Genomic DNA, 20,798 nt, shown 5'->3' with positions numbered 1-20,798 from the left:
GGAGGGTTTCACCCCCTATCCCTGCAGCCCAAGCCCTCTCCTCACTTGTACAGAGGCCTGGCAGAGGGCCAGGAGGAGGGTATTGAGAAATGCAGTATAAACCTCTGAGATTTATTGGCTGCTGCTTCTGAATATGGCCATCCTGCTATGGCCTCTGGGGGGCATTTGCCGATGTAATCAGCCCAGAAAGAGAGTCATTCCAGCCAGGGGTGTAAATCACCTTTCACAAAGCTGGGAGAGAGACATGTGGCCCTAGATAAGGAAGGAGAAATGTGGCCTCTTGTGCCCTTTCCTCCCTTCTCCTGCCCAAGGGGAGCTAGTTCCTGAGCTGTAATGCACTTTAAATGGAGTTTGTTCTTCGTTTTAATCTCTATCTGCCCTGCCAGTCTTCCAGGAGAGCTGTGAAAGTGAACATCTGGCTCCTCAGCTTTTGTCAGGGCCTGTTTTCCCCAGCTCCACACTACCTCCCTATGCCTTCTCCTCCAGTAAGGTCAGAAAGCTGTAGCTGGGCACAGAAAGCCCCCACTGTCCACTCCACTCTGGCAACGATTTCAAAATGGGATTTAAAAGCAAAGGGTAACTTGGGGAGCCTGGGTGGCTCAGTCGGTTAAGTGTCTGCCTTCAGCTCAGGTCACAATCCCAAAGTCCTGGAATTGAGCCCCATGTTGGGCTCTCTGCTCAGCGTGGAGTCTGCTTTTCCCTCTCCCTCTGCCGCTCCCCCTGCTTCTGCTCTCTCTCACACACATAAATGAATAAAATCTTTAAAAAAAAAAAAAAAGCAAAGGGAAACAATTTCAAATTTTTATTTATTTGAGAGAGAGAGTGAACGCCAGAATGGCAGGGGAGACAGAAACTCAAGCAGACTCAGTGAGCACGGAGCCCGACTCAGGACTTGATCTCACAGCACTGCGATCAGCCCTGAGCCAAAACCAAGAGTCAGACACCTAACCAACTGTGCCACCCAGGCGCCCCAAATGGTAACCATTTCAGATGGTTGGGATGCTAGGAAACAGCTGAGAGACCTATGAATCAACAGAGGTTGGGGTGGGGGTAGTTAAGAGGTATCACCTTTGCTCTCCCCCTCTTTCAGCAACCAAGCCCAATCAAGTTTGGGTGGGAGGATAGGCTGGGAAAAGGCATGTGTTCAGGATGCATACTCTAAGTGTCTATTCCGTGCCATCCCCATGGAATGGACCAGGAAGGCAGGAACAAAGTCAGACTGCTAGGCTAAGAGCAATGCTCAATTCCACCTGTAATAGGCGGAATTCTCACCTTTTTGTGAGAATGAGATGCTGGAGCGTCTTTCTATCTGGGCACTGGAGTAGAAAGCCTGACATCACCGAGCCTTGGATGATGACTGGAAACCAAAGGTAGGGGAGGGATGAGGAAGCCTCTGTAAATAATTATGACTCCAACACTTATATTGCCAGCTCTTCCAGCACACCCTCTCCCCACCAACCATGTCCCCCGTGACTGCCAACACCTGCTAGATAAGCAGTCTTGTCTTTGGGAACCTTGTGGATAATGACAAATGAGCCTGTCCTTTCTACAAAGATGATGCTATTCAGCCGTCATTCAATTCAATAAGGTCTTTTGAGACTGATTATGGGTTCAACTTTGAACCAGGTGCAAAAATGATTAAGAGACAAACCCTGCCCTGGGAGACTTTGCAATCCACTGATTGGGCTCAACAGTCTAAAAACCTTGTATCTTACTCCACTTTCATTTGTAATCATGTTTTTCTGCCTTCTATCAAGCCCTCTCTCACTGAAAGCTTTAATTCCTGCTGCTACCCTCACCTAGGATGTTAGCAGTGTGCTGAATAGTCAAGAACACAAGCTTTGCGTCTGCCTTTGGCTCAGGTCATGATCCCAGGGTCCTGGGATCGAGCCCCGCATCGGGCTCCCTGCTCCGCGGGAAGCCTGCTTCTCCCTCTCCCACTCCCTCTGCTTGTGTTCCCTCTCTCACTGTCTCTCTCTGTCAAATAAATAAATAAAATCTTTAAAAAAAAAAAAAGAACACAAGCTTTGGGGTGCCTGGGTGGCTCAGTCATTAAGCGTCTGCCTTCAGCTCGGGTCATGATCCCAGGGTCCTGGGATCGAGCCCCACATTGGGCTCCCTGCTCCGCGGGAGGCTTGCTTCTCCCTCTCTCACTCCCCCTGCTTGTGTTCCCTCTCTCGCTGTGTCGCTGTCAAATAAATAAATAAAATCTTAAAAAAAAAAAAAAGAACACAAGCTTTATAGACTGCCTGGATTCAACTGCCATTTCCAACAAAGGCTGGATGACCTTGGGCACAGCACTTAATTTCTCTGTGCTTCAGTTTCTTCATGAGTAAAATTAATAACAATATCTACTTCATATAACAGTTGTGAGGATTATTTAAGTATACTGAGTACAGAGTTTAGCATAGTGCCTGGCACGGAGCATGCACTGAATAAATGCTATCATTCCAGATAGCGTGCAGGAGTTAATTTTTCTGTGAACTTGGCCTGCCGCCACCACCAGACTTGCTGCTTTGGAGCTGGAGGCTACAGTACTTCTTTCCTTTGCTAGTGGGCCAGACTGCGTATAGGGATGGGAAAAAAGGGAATCATTCTCTACCTTGCCAGTCTTTTGAGGGAAGGGACAGTTTCATAATTGAATACCTGTGGTACTTAGAATTGAGAACCCCAGATATATGTTTAAAGGAATTGGTGTTTCCTCAACATTTGCCTGAACTGAATGGGGAAAGGGAATCTTCCATACCTCCCCCCACTTTATACTCCTGATGAGGAAAGGAAAATGCTCCTCCCTTCTCTATGGCAGAGGTCAGCCAGGTCCTGGACTAAGACTGAAAACCATGTTTTTAGAAAGAACAGTTTCCAATCTTCATTTCTTGACTTTATGATAAACAAATACAGTCAGTGTTAGTGTAGAGCTAACCCGCTATATGCTTCATGCCAAGGTCTCCGGCCTGGGGTCTTAACCCTTAGCCTCACCTGCCAACCCCAAGCAACAACCTTATAGCCCTGACTTCTTAAGAATCTATAATTGAGGATCTTACATATTTAAAGTCTAATACAGTGTCAACTCTAGAAAGGCACACTGTTCTTTGATGAGGATTTGGTAACAGCAAATCCATTCAGGGTATAGACACTGGAGCCATACTGTCTAGGTTCAAACCCCAACTCCACCGTTCATTAGCTGTGTGATCTTAAACAAGCTACTTAATCCCTCTGTGTCTCAATACCTTTATCTGTAAAATGTGCAAAATAATAAGTACCTGCCTCACAGAATTGTTGTGAAAATTAAATTAGTTTATACATATAAAATGAGTTCATAAAAAGACTTGCATATAGTAAGCACCTGAAAAATGTTAGCTACTATTATTACTCCTAAAAATAACATGAATCAGGGCGCCTGGGTGCTTCAGTTGGTTAAGCGACTGCCTTGGGCTCAGGTCATGATCCTGGAGTCCCGGGATCGAGTCCCAGATCAGGCTCCCTGCTCAGCGGGGGGTCTGCTTCTCCCTCTGACCTTCCCCCCTCTCCTGCTCTCTCTCTCTCATTCTCTCTCTCAAATAAATAAAATCTTCAAAAAAAAAAAAAAAATAACATGAATCAAATCGCATGGCACCTATGCAATGGGAGGATATTATACGAAATTATATAGGCAAATGGTGCCTTTTAGGCAAATACAATTTTTTTCACAAAGTAGATAAACTAATTAAGCCCTAGTTTTTGTTTTGCAACTCAGAATTTCCACTTAATTAGGATTACTGAAATGTGAACATGTGTACCAGTCTCTTCCTTGGGGGGAGGGGGGGGTTGGTTCTACTTTTCTGGGGAAAATGATCAGGAAATGACCCACTAGGTTAGGCAGTGAGTCCTGGGACCCCCTCCTCATACTTGGAGGTGGAGGTGCATCAAACATTTTCCTCCTCAGGCCACCAGGAGTACCTGTTTGGCAGGTAAGTATGTTGGGGTGGGACGGAGGAGCAGCATCTCCCCCTCAGCCATCTGCACCTACTGTGGAAACAGCTTTTCGCTCCTTTCGCTCTGAGCTCAAGGGCTCGGGGAGAAGGCCAGGTAGCTTCCCTCTGGACAGAGGCAAGAGCAGGCAGTGGAGGCTGCGGGGCCCAGAAGCTGTGTTAAAGAATGCAGCAGTGCCCTCTGCTGGGAGGCACACGCGCGGCACTCCAGGAGAAGAGCCCTGGCCAACCTTGCAAACATCAGTCCAGCAACAGCCCTTCTTCCCTCCCACTCACTGAAAAAAGGTGTCCCTGCTCCAGAACTCGGGAAGAGGTCACTTTTGTTTCTATTCTGTCTCATCCAGGCGTCAGAGATCTTTGTCCTTTTCTAGTCCTGGGCTAGCACTCCCACTAGGTTAATGTGGGAGAGTGGCAATGTTTAGTCAATTCCACTGCCACCCCAGGCCATAGGGCTGTATCTCACTACAAAGACAAAAACCTACTTGCCTAAAGAGCTCTAAGAACGGAAAGCCTGGGATAGTGCCGAAGAATGCACTTTAAAAGGTCTTCCTAAAAAAAACAAGTAAATAAAAGGTCTTCCTTAAGTCTAATAGCTCGTTTGCTACTTTTCTATCCTTTTATTCCTACCTTCAGACAGAACATATCTCTACTTCCAACTATCCCAAGTCATCTCTGTGAGATGTAAAATGAAGTCAAGGAAAGAGTAGGGAAATGGGAAAAGTCAAAATTCCATTGAGGTTGTAGATAAGGAATCTTTTAAAGCCCAACTCACCTATAACCTGATTTAGAGATGCCAATCACCTTGGTTTTCTGCGCCTAGTTATCACAGAGTGCTGAGTGTGGGGCACACTTTTAAGGTATCGCATACTTGGAATGGTCCAGGAAAGGAAAGCTGAGATATCGCTAAAGAATACAACTTGAAAGGTTTTCCTTAAGGGGCGCCTGGGTGGCTCAATTGGTTAAGTGAGCCCTGCCTCGGGCTCTGAGCTGGGCAGGGAGATTCTTTCTCTCTCTCCCTCTCCCCACTACCCCACCCCTTGCTAAAAAAAAGAAGAAAAAAAAGCTTTTCCTTAATTCCAGAGCAGTGGTTTTCAAGCCTCAGCATGCATCAGAATCACCTGAAAGGGAAAAATTTTAAAACCCCAAATTCTGAGCCCTCAGAGGTTTTGATTTAGTGGGTCTGCTGTGAGGCCTGAAAATTTACATTTCAAACAAGTTCAGATGATCCCTATGGTCCAGGGCCCAAATCTGAGAACCACTGGTCTAGAGAAAAGCACCTTGGCCTCAGCTATAAATCAAGATTGTTACACCTTTGTCTGAAGGAGACTAATTTGGTGATCTCTTTCTTATAAAGATCTTCTAGGAGGAGACTGGGCTCACAATCAAATCTCTCATTCGGTAGTGTTTATTTTCCCATTTAAGAAAAAGAGAGAGAAGGAAACAAAGAAGGCAAGTACAGAGAAAGAAGATGGGCAACTCTCTTGCACAGGCAGAAGACCAGGGAAAGCGCTGGCTGGCTTGTGAGAAGACAAGTCTAAATGGGAAGAGAATGCAAACACTTCCCGAAGCAACAAATCTCCATATAACTCAAGGCTACAGCCTTCTAGAGCCAGCTCCAGGACTCAGTCACCAGCCAGCAGCTCTGCTAAAACCAACACCCAGGCCTGGAATTTCATTAGCTTGCATCTTTTTGGTTTGCAGACATCTTTTAACAATCTTGGGTTTAGCCACATACAACATGGCCTCTTTCTGCTCAGCACTTCTACAGTGTCTTTTGGTGACTCCTAGACAGCCAACCACTGACACACTATCATGGGCTCACATCCTTCACCAGTAAGGCAATCTGCTCCTGCAGCTGCCGCTCTCCTTCCCATGCTTTGCTCTGGCTTCGACACCTCAGCAGCTCAGCCTTATGGTCTTGATGATGCATAGGGCAGTAGCTCTGTGGTTCGCACAGCTCCTGAAAGGTAGGGGACAAAGTAAGGGATGCTCTAGTCTCCAGAACTTCCTACGAGGTATAATAGAGATGCTGCTGGTGGTAGCTAAGAAGGAGCAGCAGTTTCCTCTCAGAGGGCTTTGCAGGCCGTGGAAGTTGCATGCTCAAGTTGGCTCCCCCCAAACCTGAGCTCTCCTGTTGCCCCATATGCCCCATCCTTTACCGTATATTCTGGAAAGAAGTCTTTGTAGCCCCCTTTGAGGATATATAGTTCTGGGTAGTACAATGCAGGATACTGGTTCAGAGCCCTGTCCTCTTCTCTCAGAGAGCGGCACCTTTAGAGAAAACCCAGAGGTGGGTGGGTGGAAAGAAGCAAGGTCAGGATTCCATGTGCCATTCACTGGGGAGGGGCAGGAAGAAAAACGACTATGGGTAACCCAAAAGGACCTCCAGATCTGTCTTTGCAAAACAAGATTCAAGCAGTCACTCTTTCTCCTCCTCATTCCCAATCCTTTTCCCTTCACTGCTCCAAACTTTTAAATTGTAGAAACCTTTCTTTCTACCTCCCTAACCTTTAAACTACAATGGAAAGAATGCATTCATTCATTCCAGTCTCTGTCTGAACTGGTCTGGGAACGTTCTCTGGTTTTAAGTCCCAATTCAAGGGCCATTTCTAACACCCACCCAAACCCATGTAGACACTCACATTCGGGGACCCCTCTCTGAGGAGAATTCACAGTGGAACACGATGATTATTCTTTTCTGGGTGTCCAGAGGGACAATGGGCTTCTTCAGAAAGAAGTCATAGAGTTCTTCCTGACTGTACAAGTTTAAGGCTCCCTGTAGAAAAATTTCAGTATTTTCTTAAGGGGCTGTGGATAGTTCCAACACTTAGAAATAACTGGGATACCATCTTGGGATATTTGGGCCAGGAAGTCTAGACTGTAAGCACTTTCAGGGCATAAGATCTAATTATATCTCTGTGTCTATCCCCAAGGTCTACCATGAGCTTGGCATGTAGTAGGTACTCAATAAATGTTTGTAGATCTGACCCCCCCCCTAAATCTGCAGGAATCATTGTGAAGAATGTCTATGAGTGTCTGCAAAGTGCTTCTCAGTCTTTGGATTAATATTTTATTTCCAAGTAGGAGCCCTTGGCTCCAACAGAATAAAGGGAGATTGGTCTAGGAGGGAAAGGGAAAATAAATTGCCCAAGGTATACAGAATTAGAACAGGAATGAGGACTTGCAGCCTTGATGTTCTCCAAAAGTAGAACCTCTGCCTTGGTTCTGGAGTTCATAGGACTTTTGTCCACACACTCTTCTCATTAAAGAGCTATCTCCAGCCCCTCCCCACTAATGTCCCCAGTGTAACCTCACCTGGATGTGTCCTCCCAGGTACTCATATGGATAGCGGCAATCGATGATATAAAACTTCTCAATCAGACTCTGGAACTTCCCTGACAGTAAGGCAGCCACCTACACAGAAATGTTCCTTATCACTCTGGGAGACAAGAGTCAATCACATAATTCCTGATTTGCACTCCCTTTAGTCACCCAGGATTCCACTGTATGCCCAGTCTCCAAAGGTCCCCTATACTTGAAATGGGGCAATGATTCATCCCTACTGCTCATTCAAGAGGATAAAATATGAAATGGTCTTTTTGGAGCACCAAAATAGCTGGTATTGCCAAGACACCAGGGAAAAGCATATTCAAGGCACTCATCTGGAGGCAGGCATGGCTGCAATCAGCCTCTCAGAAGACACCCAAGGACTTCTGTAGTAGTTCAGGTAGCAGCAAGTGATTCAGACTTTGCAAGAAGAAATGGGAAATGGTTCCATCATAAAGGAAGAAAGCAAGTCTTTCAGAAAAGGATATGGAAGGAAAGGGTTGATATCCTTAAGCTACTTGTAGGAGTATACATTGATTCAACCTTTCTGGGGCGAACTTTGTAATGTAAGTGTAATTATACTTTGACTCAGCAATTTCTTTCCCAACATCTTTAGTGAACAGAAAAGTACGCAAAGATGTGGCACAATAATATTCATGTTAGCCATTATTTTAGGTTATCAAATAAGTTAAATATTAGTTAGCTTAAGTTATCCAATAATTTAAAAAGTTACAAATAACTTAAATATTCAAAAATAAAGGGGCGCCTGGGTGGCTCAGTCGTTAAGCATCTGCCTTCAGCTCAGGTCATGATCCCAGGGTCCTGGGATCGAGTCCCACATCGGGCTCCCTGCTCGGCAGGAAACCTGCTTCTCCCTCTCCCACTCTCCCTGCTTGTGTTCCTGCTCTCGCTATCTCTCTCTCTGTCAAATAAATAAAATCTTTAAAAAAAATTTTTTTTTCAAAAATAGGGGTTTGGTTAAATTATACATGCCAATATAATAGAATATTATATAGTCATTAGAAGGATAATATAGATTTGTTTCACTGAGGTAGAAAGATGTTTACAATGTCTTGCTAACTTCAACACTACATGGTCATTACAATCCTATTTTTATCAAATATATTCCAGAATAAAATCTGGAAGGCCATAAGGAAAATATTACTAGTGGTTATCTCTGGTGGTGAGATTATGGGTAGGGGACCAAATAATTATTGCACAAACTAGGACACTTTTGAGAGTGAAAGAGAATACTATTAATAATTACCATGCGCTGAAAGGTGTCAATGGGATTGTAACACCTAAATCAGGATATGAGATCGCCCAAACTGAGTGATTTTGACTTTTTTCCTTCCCTCCCTTCTTTCCTTGCTTTCTTTCTTCCATAACAATTATCTATCATTTGTTTAATTAAAAACAAAGGCAAAAGAATGGGATAAATGGGAGTTCTTTAACACAGCTTCAGTTGAATGAGGAGCCTATGTGAGTGGACACAGTGAAATACAATGGAAGTGGGGATTTTAGGGACAGAACAGAACAGATGGTAGCTTATGTAACCAGGTACCATCTCCAGAAATCTGCTTACTGTTTCTGGGTTGACGTACTTCAGATCCTGGTGTCTCCCTGACACGATTGGCAGCACACATACCTAGAAATACCCAAGAACTGAAATAACAGCAAGTTTTCTACACCCCAATTTGAGATCAAAGACCTATATGTTGTCCTTCTTTCCAAATGACCTTTAAAACCCCATGTGGGGTGTGCCTGGGTTGAGTTTTTGACTCTTGATTTCAGCTCAGGTCATGATCTCAGGGTTGTGAGATTGAGCCCCGTGATGGGCTCCGCACTGGGCGTGGAGCCTGCTTAAGATTCTCTCTCTCCCTCTCCCTCTGCCACCACCCCGCCCCCTGCTCTCTCTCTCTCAAAAAAATAATAAATTAAAAATAAAAAATAAAACCCCAGATGCCTTCAAAAGAATCAATGGTCTCTATAATGCACATATGCAGCAATTCCATTTCTAAGAAGTGATTCTAAGGAATGAATTAAGGACTCACACAAAGTTTTAGATTTAGCTGCAAATATGCCCATCTTGGTATTGTTCATAAGGAAAAATTGTAAACGTAAATATCCTACAAGAAATTATGTGCAGGGGTGCCTGGCTGGCTCAGTCGGTACAGCATGCAACTCCTGATTGTGGGGTTGTGAGTTCAAGCCCCAGAATGGGTGTGGAGATTATTTAAAAATAAAAAATGTAAAAAATTTTTTAAAAAAATTATGGGCAGCCAAAAAAATGAAATACTATACTATTCAAAATTATGAAATGGCGAAGCAGAACTGTTTATTGACATGAAAAGATGTTCCTGATACATTAAATGATGGGGGAAAAAACAGTGGATCACAAAACAGTATAAACCATTTTTTGTGAAAGAACAAAAAAATGTATTTGGGTATATGCATGTGTGTTTGTGAAAATACATAGAAAAAAGTCTGGAGGAATATGTACCAAGATGTTAAAAGCAATAATATTTTTAAAAGACTTGAGGTATATTTCATTTTCTACTTTTTCTGTGATGACCAAGTATTATTTACATAATTTTAATTTAAAAAGAAAAAAGTAAAAAGCCTCATACCTTCCCCAGTGCTCTGCATTTTCCCAGAATGAATAAGAAATACTTTCTCACTGGAAAGGCTTAGGGTCTAAATCCACCAATAGCATCTTCAGTTTATCAAATAGTCCTTGGTGAGGATGCATAATTATACCTAGTGTCTTCTTCAAGCAAAGAAAAGACTCAGATCCAAAATGACTCAATGGAATATAAGATGAATATAACCAAACTCACCTTGGAGAAATCACCAATCAGAGAGCCCTGGTTAGAATCTTCCTCCAGCATCTGAGTGATATTAATGTCACAGAGAGAGACTGTCTTCTTTAGACCTAAGCCCTGAGGATGACAAGATGCCCCCCACCGCCAATTTTCACGTTAAAGGTTTAAAAACCAGGAGAGGAAGGAGTGGAGACTTATTAAAAATACGCACACCCTTTGGGAAAAAAAAATGCACAAAGATTTGGCTGTAAAAATGAATATCCCAGCAAGTTTATAGTAGAGAAAGATTACTAATAAATAACAGTCTTGGTTAAACAAATCATATTTCACATTATAGATTACTATTATGCAATAAAAAGTTAGGTTGTAGATTAATTTCATTGACATGAAAATAAGTTCATGATATCCTTAAGAAAGTGAGAAAACTCATACTTTGTAATATCACTTTAATAAAAGAAAAAAGCCTGCATCAAAGAGTCTAGAAAAACAAATACCAAGTGTTGACAATAATTATCTCTGGCCTATGGGATTATGGGCATTTCACATTAGCTTCTTTTGTTTATGTATAAATTCTATACTATCATATGCTGATTTTATAAAAGAGTATTCAGATATTTTTTTAAAGGAGGGGTAGGGAATGACAGCTAAATTTTTCAAAAGTTGCCTCCCACCAAACCAGTGTGCTCCATGATGCTGTTTCTGTCAGAATGCAGGTAAAACAGCTGTAAATATCCTTACCATTCCCAGTTTCCTGGTGTCTTCTCAAATCTTATAAAAGAAGGTTGGGAAGACAGTATGCCAACATCATTTCCAAAAGTGTAATATAACAGATATTTATTGTTAAATATTTTATATATGGGTACAGATGTAAAAAAGACAAGAAAGACATAAAGAACAAGGAGATAAAAGTAAAAGTAATGAGAAAGAAGACAAGATATCCTAAAGCAATCCTCATACCAAAAAAGCAGAGAACACAATGAGATAGAGGATTAAAAAGACTCTCATCTTAAAAAGTTCTTACCTTCCCGAGCTCTTTGTGGCTAGAACAATACTTTTTTTCTTTATCTGGTACTGGGTTGTCCTTGAATTTTACCACCTGCTTCAGTCTTGGCCTGTTCAAATTCTCTGGCAATGAAGGAGAGCGATACAAGGAGCTTCTATTCAGAGATGCCTGTATGGGAATATCAACCCCATATGTTCTTATTCCTCTAAGTGTGTCTGCAGGCCAGCAGCACGAACATCTCCTGCAAACTTGTTGGAAATGAAGAATCCTAGATGTTGAGCCTCACCCCAGACCTATTGATTTAAAATCTGCATTTTAGCAAGCTGCACCAGTGATTTCTAGCAACAATCAAGTTTGAAAGGCAAAACCCTAGGTAAGCAACCACTCTTCCCTCCTCATTAAAATCTTTCTCCTCAGAGTGCATGCTGTTCCATCTCCCCAAGATGTATTAAATCTAGCCAAACCAAATTCACCACCTGACCATCTTATATGTACCAATTCTTGTAGGAGAAAGCAAATGCAAGCTCAGTTCCTCCAGTCAAGTGAAAACCAAACAAACCTAATTCCACAGTTTCTCTATGGGATCCTAAGACTCTGACAATCAAGATTTAAGGACCCCAGCAAAATTGAAGATGACAAACCAAAAAGGTCAGCCTACGTAAAAAAATACTAAGCAGCAAGAGTATGTGTCACTTTTTTGGGGTAGTAGTTTCTTTGAGGGAAGAAAAAAAGTAACTCAGCTTTCTTATAAAGCGGGTTGTTAATGGGAAAGAAAAATAGCAAAATAAGCATCATGCAAGGAAAAAGGGAACACCAGAATCTAGTATCAGGATGACCATTATAGGATTGATATTATGAAGCCCATCAGGAAAAAATGGATTAAATACCATGAAGAACTGGCCTTGGAAGATACTAACTCAGACTAAAGTGCAAGAAGATGGACTACTGTCTCCCTGAAAGCCATGATTTGAGTGTTATAACCAGAGGCAGGGAGATATAGTAAACGACCTCTGATAACAACTTTCAACTAATCTAAGATTCTTTTTTTAATTTTAATTTTAGTTATCTCTATATCCAACTTGGAGCTTGAACTCATGACCCCAAGATCAAGAGTCCCATGCTCTATTGACTGAGCCAGTCAGAGACCCTTCAACTAATCCAAGAGTCTTATCCTCTATTCCCAGATACCTTCTACCTCTGCCCTACACGAAAGGCAGAAGTTCTTACTTTATACACTCACCTCGCTAACTACTATGGATTGATTTAGAAGGGGGGCTAGATAATAAGAGAGCCTAACTAGAAAACAAGTAGATGGTCAATGGTTTCTGGGAGAATAAAATAAAAACATCAATATTTTACTTTATAATAACTATATCTATTACAGTGTTTGTCACATCTGTGGTCCCATCTAAGGGAAACTCCATTGTTCCTGGTACCAGCTGAAGGTACAGTTCACATTTTTTTTTTTTTAAATATTTTATTTATTTATTTGACAGAGAGAGAGACCACAAGCAGGGCGAGTGGAAGAGGGAGAGGCAGGCTTCCCGCCAAGCAGGGAGCCCGATGCAGGGCTCGATCCCAGGACCCTGGGATCATGACCTGAGCCGAAGGCAGACGCTTAACAACTGAGCCACCCAGGCGACCCGGTACAGTTCACATTTTACATAACAATATTTTACACCTACCTGTCCCCTTGGATCCCTGCCAGTCGACTCCCTATGTCCTCACAACCCTACCCAGAGCCACTGACTAGCCCAGAGTGCTGTTTCGACATATCCATTTAGTAGACTAGAACATGTAAAAATAATCTGGGCCAATTAAGTTCTCTCTCCTGGGAATCTAACTTAGAAAATGGCAAAATAATTAGGCAGCAACAGAAGCCAAAACTTAAAAGGAAAAGCTAAAAGATACGGTCAAGGCCATGACGCCAGTGATGAATGCATGGATGAACCAAAGTTACAGTGGCAGAGGAGATGCGGTGAAAGATTGAGGAACAGGCTAGCCAGACTTCTTGACAGACTTCCCTTCATATAACTTCAATTTTGCCCTAAAGAGAAGGCAGGAAGAAGCCAGATCAGAATTTCAAATTTGATGGCCTTAGTGCAAACTTTGTGTCTCTTAACCAAAAGAGCTGCTCTAGAACACACCAAATTACTAAGCTAAGGGCTCATTCTATTTTATTTTATTATTTTTTAAAAGATTTATTTATTATTTTAGCTGGGGGGAGGGTCAGAGGGAAAGGGAGAGAGAGAATCACAAGCAGACTCCCTGCTGAGTGAGGAGCCGGATGCAGGGCTCAATGCCGGGCTGGACCTCATGACCCTGAGATCACGACCTGAGCCAAAATCAAGAGTCAGACACTCAACTGACTGAGCCATCCAGGTACCTCTAAGGGCTCATTGTAAAGAGTCTGGAATGAATTAGCTACTAAGGAAAACATTTCCATTTTTTAGTATTATATCTAAGAAATCTTTACCTAACCCACGGTCACAGAAATTTTCTCCTATGTTTTGTTCTTCAGATGTTTTATAGTTTTAAAATTCATATTCAGGTCTATTATATCCATTTTGTACTAATTTCTATATAAGGTATAAGGTATGGATTGAGGTTTTTGTTTTTCATATAGATTTTCAATTGCTCCGGCACAATTTGTTGAAAAGACTGTTTTCTCCATTTAATTGCTTTGTATCTTGGTCTAATTATCAACTGACCATATACGAATGAGTCTATTTCTCAAATCTCTGTTCTCTTGCATCAATGCTTTAGGTTTCTGGTAGCTATTATCATGGTGATAATGAAGCCGATAAACATCTTTATGGGTTTCATATGGTCTAAAGGCAAGAATCCAGAAATAAATGATAGGAGAAAACTACTTTAACAAACAGAAACAGCCACTACTGTTCTGACAGATTCTTTCCAAAACATTTATATAACAACAAATGGCAACTTACTGCAAAGAGCATACGTGTTTGGTCATGAAGGGATGACGATAGTGAGGATACTGTAGCTTTGTCTAGTCACAAGTTTCGCAGTTCTCAGAAGCTGGGGTGGGGGGAACCCAGGACCAGCTGGCTTAGATTGCATTCAACATCTACCCATTAGAGACTTTCCTTCTTTAAGGAATCAATCAACACTTTCAATATCTGGGAGTTTTAAGCATTGAAAAGGCCAGGAAGAAGAAAAGGAAACTTGCTAAGCTCAGTTCTACCTGCAGATTTTATAAAAGGTTTAAATGAATAATCATTGTTTTGTAAACTGAGGAGACATCACCATTTCCTCATGGCCTACACACTCTTCAACACACGTAGACTTGCATCTGTTTGTACCACACTACCGCTCTTGTCAAGGTTCTCAACAATCTTCATGTCACCATATCTGAGTCACTTCTTTAGACATCTATTTTTCTGAACTTCATAGTGGCTTCCACTGAGTTGGCTACTGCCTTCTTCCTTGGCTTCAATGGCACCTCCTAGTTTAGTTTAGTGCTAGTACAGGCAACCCCTTAACTAAAAGAACCATGATGATTCTACCTCTCTGTTGCTCCTTCTCAGTCTTCTTTGTTGGGCCTCCTCACCTACCAAACCTCTAATAGATGTTGGATTCATCAGGGTTAGGTCCTGGCCCTTTTTTATCCCCTCACTTTTGCCTTACATGATTTTTTCTACCTGTGAATTCAGATTTTCCCTCTATACAGATGACTCTCAAATATTTATTTCCAACCAAAACTTCTGCTCTTATTTCCAGATTTCCATATCCACATACTTGACTGACAATTTCTGAGTACCTACTAGGTGACAGAGCAGTGAATAAGGGAGTAGAAGAAACAAATATATGTACTATGAGCTTTTATGTAGTCGCATGTTCTATAGGTAAAAAATAGAGGAGAATGAAAAGATAGGAAACATATTTGGGTGGAAAGCTTGTCAGGAAAGGCCGTTCTGATAAGATGACATATGTGGAGAAATGAGACTAAATTGAGAGAAAAAATCCTGTTTTGCCTAGGGGAAGAATGTTCCAGGCTGAAGGAACAACAAATGCAAAGGCCCTGGTGAGAATAGCAAGGCCAGTAACGGCCACATTTGGTATGGTACCATTTTTAGAAAGCTCAAAAACTAACTGAAGCAATACCATAAACCAACTAGACCTAACAGACATCAAAAGAACACTGTACCCAACAATAGAATGTACATTCTTCTCAAATACACATGAAATATTCTCCAGGATAGATCATACACACTAGGTCATAAAACAAGCCTCAATAAATTTTAAAGGACTGAAATCATACAAAGTATGTTCTCTGACCACAATGGATTCATCAGAAGTTAATAACAGAAAAAAAATCTGGAAAATTCGGTTAGGTGGAAATTAAACAACACAATCCAAAATAACCACTGGGTCAACAAAGATCTTAAGGGAAATTGGAAAATACTTTTGGATGAATACAAATGAAGACACGGCACAGCAAAATTCATGTAAGGATAAAGCTAAAGTAGTGTTTAAGTGAAAATTTACAGCTGTAGGGGTGCCTGGGTGGCTCAGTCGTTAAGCGTCTGCCTTTGACTCAGGTCGTGGTCCCAGGGTCCTGGGATGGAGCCCCACATCGGGCTCCCTGCTCGGCGGGAAGCCTGCTTCTCCCTCTCCCACTCCCCCTGCTTGTGTTCCCTCTTTCACTGTGTCTCTCTCTGTCAAATAAATAAAATCTTGAAAAAAAAGAAAAGAAAAAAAAATTTACAGCTGTAAAGGGCCATAACAGAAAAAAGAACGATCTCAAGACAATGACCTAACATTCCATCAAAAAAGAAACTAAATCCAAAGCAAGCAGAATCAAGGAAATAAAGATTACAGCAAAAACTCAATGAAGTAAAGAACAGAAAAACAAAAGAGAAAACAACAGAACCAAACCTGATTCTTTGAAAAGATCAACAAAATTGATAAACTTTTAGCTAGACTAACCAAGAAAAAAAGAGAGAAGACTCAAATTACTAAAATTAGGAATAAAAGAGGGAACATTACTAGCAATTTTTCAGAAATAAAAAGGATCATGGGGGATACTATGAACAACTATATACCAATGAATAAGAAAACTCAGATTAAATGGGCAAATTCCTGAAAAGACAAAAACCACTGAAACTGACTCAAGAGGGAACAGAAAATCTGACCAGACCTACAAAAAGTAGAGACTGAATTAGTAATTTAAAAACTTCCCACAGGGGCGCCTGGGTGGCTCAGTTGGTTAAGCGACTCCCTTGGCTCAGGTCATGATCCTGGAGTCCCGGGATCGAGTCCCGCATCGGGCTCCCTGCTCGGCGGGGAGTCTGCTTCTCCCTCTGACCCTCTCATGCTCTCTCTATCTCATTCTGTCTCTCAAATAAATAAATAAAATCTTTAAAAAAAAAAAATTAATTAATTAAATAAATAAATAATAAAAAATAAAAACTTCCCACAAAGAAAAGCCCAGGTCCTGATGGCTTTACTGGTGAATTTGGCCTAACATTAAAGGAACAAAAACAAAAAACAAAAAAACCACACCAATTCTACACAAATTCTTCCAGAAAATTTAAAGAGAGAATTCTTTCCAAATGATGAAAGACATTACAAGGAAAACAAAACACTAAAGATCAATACCTCTCATGAACAGAAATACAAAAATCCTCAATAAAATTTCAGTAAATCAAATCCAACAACATATAAAAAGGAAAATACATCATAACCAACTAATGTTATCATAGGAATGCAAAGGTGTTTTAACATTCTAAGATCAATGTAATTGACCATATTAATAGGTTAAAAAAAAAGAAAACTCACATGATAATCTCAATAGATGCAGAAAAAGCATTTGACAAAATCTATTATCTGTTCCAGCTAAAATCTCTTAGCAAACTGAGACTAGAAGGGAACTTCTTCAGCCTGACAAAGAGCATCTCAAGGAAGCCATCACTAGAGATGCCTGGGGGCTCAGTTGGTTAAGCAGCTGACTCTATCTCAGCTCAGGTTTTGATCTCAGGGTTATGAGTTTAAGCCCCGCGTTGGGCTCCATGCTGGGTGTGGAGCCTACTTTGGAGAGGAAAAAAAAAAAAAGAGGGGGCACCTGGGTGGCTCAGTTGGTTGAGCATCTGACTCTTGGTTTCGGCTCGGGTCATGATCTCAGGATTGTGTGGGGCTCCCTGCTTAGCATGGAGTCTGCTTGAGATTCTTCTTCTTTTTTTTTTTAATGATTTTTATTTATTTCTTTGTCAGAGAAAGAGAGCACAAGCAGGGGAAGTGGCAGGCAGAGGGAGAAGCAGGCTCTCCTGCTGAGCAAGGAGCCCGATGTGGGACTCAATCCCAGAATCCTGGGATCATGACCCGAGCTAAAGGCAGACACCTAACCGACTAAGCCAACCAGGCATCCCATCTCCTTGAGATTCTTTCTCTCTCCCTTCTCTGCTCCTCCCCCTTGTGCTCTTTCACTTTCTTTCTCTCTCTCAAATAAATAAATAAAATCTTAAAAAAAAAAAAAAGAAACTCATAACTAACTAACATCATACTCAATGGAGAAAAACTGGATGCTTTTCCCAAAATATCAGGTACAAGGCAAAGTGTTCTCAATAATTGTTAAGATTGCAAAGGAGTCCTGATACCAAAGAATTGGAGAAGTATTAATCTAGGAGAAAGGGGAAAACTGAGAGCAGAAGAAGGAGAAAAAGAAAGCAGATTACCCCAGGAGCAGACAAGAGGAGATGCTTCCATGTGACTCAGGGGTTTTGCAAAACCTTTACAATGACTTACAAGGCCCTACATGACCTGTCCTTCTGCTACCTACTCTCTGGCCTCATCTATCACTGTGCACCTGCTCACTCTGCTCCAGCCACACTGGCCTTTTTGCTGTTCCATGAACATGCCATGCACACCCCCACTTCAGAAGCACTGCATTTGATCTTTCTTCTGCCTAGAAAAATTCATCCCTTCTGATAACTGTTTGGCTCCCTCACTGCTTCAGATGTCTGTTCAAACAGCTGCAAGGTGTTCTCTAATCTATACAACCTATCCAAAATATCAATTCCCACTCTACACCAGCCCAATCCAGGTACTCCCTATTCTCTTTACCCTGCTTTTTTACCATAGTATTTTTCCAACTGTCATATTATAAATGTATTTGTTTCTTCATCTGTTTCCTCCTGACTAGAATGTAAGCTCTACAAGAGAACGGACTTTACTGCGTCGTTGTGTTCAGTACTGTATCTCCAGCATTACTGAATGAAGGAATGAATGAACAGGAGGAAGTGCAGAGGGGGAGGGAGCTTCAGATAGGAGGAGGGACACTTATGCAGTATAACAAGAGAAATGGCAGTTATATGGGTATGAGAGCAGATAGGATGCTCTATTTGGTGAGAGAAGAAGGTAGTTTTCTTCTGACTGCTTCTGTTTTCCCTTTGAAATAAAAACACTTCAAATTCAACATGTCTAAAGTCATCCTTGATCCTATCCTTCCTTTACAACCTGTCTCTTCTGTATCCAAAATACCTTCTGAACTCATCCATTTCTGTCTCTGTAGCCACCTTAGTCCAGGCTATGACCAATCCTCCCTGAGACTACGCAAGAGCTTCCTATCCTACTCCAACCTGCTTCCAACGTACCCCCACCTTCGAACTCTTAATCCTCTCTAATCCTTTCTTTATCCAGCAACAAGCATGGTCTTCATAAAACAAACGAGGTCCTATTATTCCCCTGCTGAATATCTTCTAACGGCTTCCCAATGCACTTAGAATAAAATCCACACACTCACCATAGCCCTAAGGCCCTGCATGATCTGTCTCCTGCTTGCCTCTTCCGTCCCACCTCAGGCAACTCTCCCCCTCCCTCACAATGGCTTCTCAGTTCCTTGTACACACCAGGATCTACTCAACCTTGGGACCTTTGCACCTACAATATTCCCTCCTCATGGAATGCTCTTGTCTCTAGTCATGTCATGTATGACCAACTCATCCAAGTTTGTCTGGGACTTTCCCAGTTTTAGCACGGAAAGGTCCAGGTCATAGGTGCCTCCTCAATGGCAGGCAAACTGGGACAGTTTATCAACCTGTTCTCAACTAAATATCTCTTGCTCAAGGAGGCCTTTCCTATTTATTCCCATTTATTTATTTATTTTTAAGGATTTTATTTATTTGTCAGAGAGAGAGAGAGCACAAGCAGGGGGAGTGGCAGGCAGAGCAGGCAGAAGGAGAAGCAGGCTCCCCACTGAGCAGGGAGCCCGATGCATTATTCAATCCCAGGACCCTGGGATCATGACCTAGGCCGAAGGCAGACACTTAACTGACTGAGCCACCCAGGCGTCCCTATTTATTCCCATTTAAAGGTCCCCTTCTATTAGTATTTATCTCAGTCCCCTTTTTGTTTCCTTCATTACACTTAGACAATTTGCAATAATTAAATTATCTTGTCTCTTATGGCAGTCATTTGCAATTTGGCTAAAATTGGAGATTTAGTAAAATCTCAAATTCAGTGGGAGGCAGCCCTGCCTCCTGATAAGGAGGCCAAAGGGGGACAGATATTCCCTTTTCCATTCTCTTATAATCAACCAGATATTCCTGACTGGACTTTGAAAATCGAAGAATAACACAAAGCACAGGGTTGGCTGAGTCTTTTTTATGGTTGCAGCATCACAGTAGAGAATATAGTAGGTGGTAGCAAATGGTCCTGAGCAATACAGTCCAGCAGCAGGTTGGATTACCTTCTGGGGTAGGGGGCCAGTAATGGTGACACTGAGTATCCAGCCAGTAGGTGGTGACATCCCAAGCACAATGACCCCACAGCAGCATTTGGCCAGGCCTTACCTTGTTTTCCAGCCTTCCTGGTAATTCTGAATTCCTCAATACCCTCCAGAAAAATCCCTTTTCTGCCTGAGGTAACTAGAAATTGGTTTCTTTTATTTGCAAACAAGAACTCTAACTAGAACATCTATTAACCTGACAAACCTGAGTTTGTTGTTGTCGATGTCTCCTTGACAAGAATATGAACTCCGAGAGGTCATAAACCTAGTCTGTATTGTTCACCATTGTATTACCACTGCCTAACACAGGGCCTGACATTTAACAGGTACTCAATAAATATTTTTTAAATGAATGCATCGGAAATCACTAAGGTTATACAAATCTCCTTGCTTTATCAGGTATCTATTTCCATTTAGCATCAAAGAGATAAACCCAGTAACAAAAATCCCTACTCCTTTTCTATTCTAAAATCTACTGCTCTGCATAGTCTTATACAGTGTGCCCTCAACTGAAAATAATGCTATTAGAGTCACAATGCATTAAAATGAGCACATAAGGGGACTTAATATTTTTTAAACACCAAAAAAATACCTCAAAAAAAACCCTCACAGCCAGAACAAACAAAATTTCCAGATTATTTCCTGGGGTCAGTCTATTTTAAACCTACTCTTCTATACTGTCTATATTATACAACTCAGAATGATGTTTCTAAGATGATGAAAGACCTTCACTAAGGAAAGATTCAATCAGGTCCTCTGTACTGTACTTATCGTTTCATAAAAGATATTAAACACATTAGATAAATTCTCAACAATAAAATTGAAAACAAAAATCTTTCTTTTTAATCAACATTAAATTTAATTACTAGTTAATACTAGTTGAGACTTAACTGTATCAGCTACATTTTAGAAATATGAAGACT

At 41.5% G+C, this 20,798-nt stretch overlaps 1 protein-coding gene across 1 annotated transcript in view; it reads right to left on the bottom strand.

The window, feature by feature from the left end:
• Positions 1–5,433: 5,433 nt before the first annotated feature.
• Positions 5,434–20,798, bottom strand: part of CDC25C (cell division cycle 25C) — a 28,590-nt gene continuing 13,225 nt past the window's right edge. The window contains exons 8-14 of the mRNA XM_032425069.1: positions 11,145–11,294; positions 10,139–10,240; positions 8,884–8,946; positions 7,287–7,385; positions 6,614–6,747; positions 6,131–6,242; positions 5,434–5,931 (exon numbers count right to left, since the gene is read on the bottom strand). Of these exons, the coding sequence (XP_032280960.1) occupies positions 5,782–5,931; positions 6,131–6,242; positions 6,614–6,747; positions 7,287–7,385; positions 8,884–8,946; positions 10,139–10,240; positions 11,145–11,294 (810 nt within the window). The 3' untranslated portion in view covers positions 5,434–5,781. The remainder of the gene's footprint in view (positions 5,932–6,130; positions 6,243–6,613; positions 6,748–7,286; positions 7,386–8,883; positions 8,947–10,138; positions 10,241–11,144; positions 11,295–20,798) is intronic.

The sequence above is a fragment of the Phoca vitulina genome, unplaced genomic scaffold, assembly GCF_004348235.1.
Source record: "Phoca vitulina isolate PV1807 unplaced genomic scaffold, GSC_HSeal_1.0 scaffold32, whole genome shotgun sequence".
In the NCBI taxonomy this organism is placed as follows: domain Eukaryota; kingdom Metazoa; phylum Chordata; class Mammalia; order Carnivora; family Phocidae; genus Phoca; species Phoca vitulina.
The sequence above is the reverse complement of the archived record's forward strand: the minus strand, read 5'-3'. Positions and strand labels throughout refer to the sequence as shown.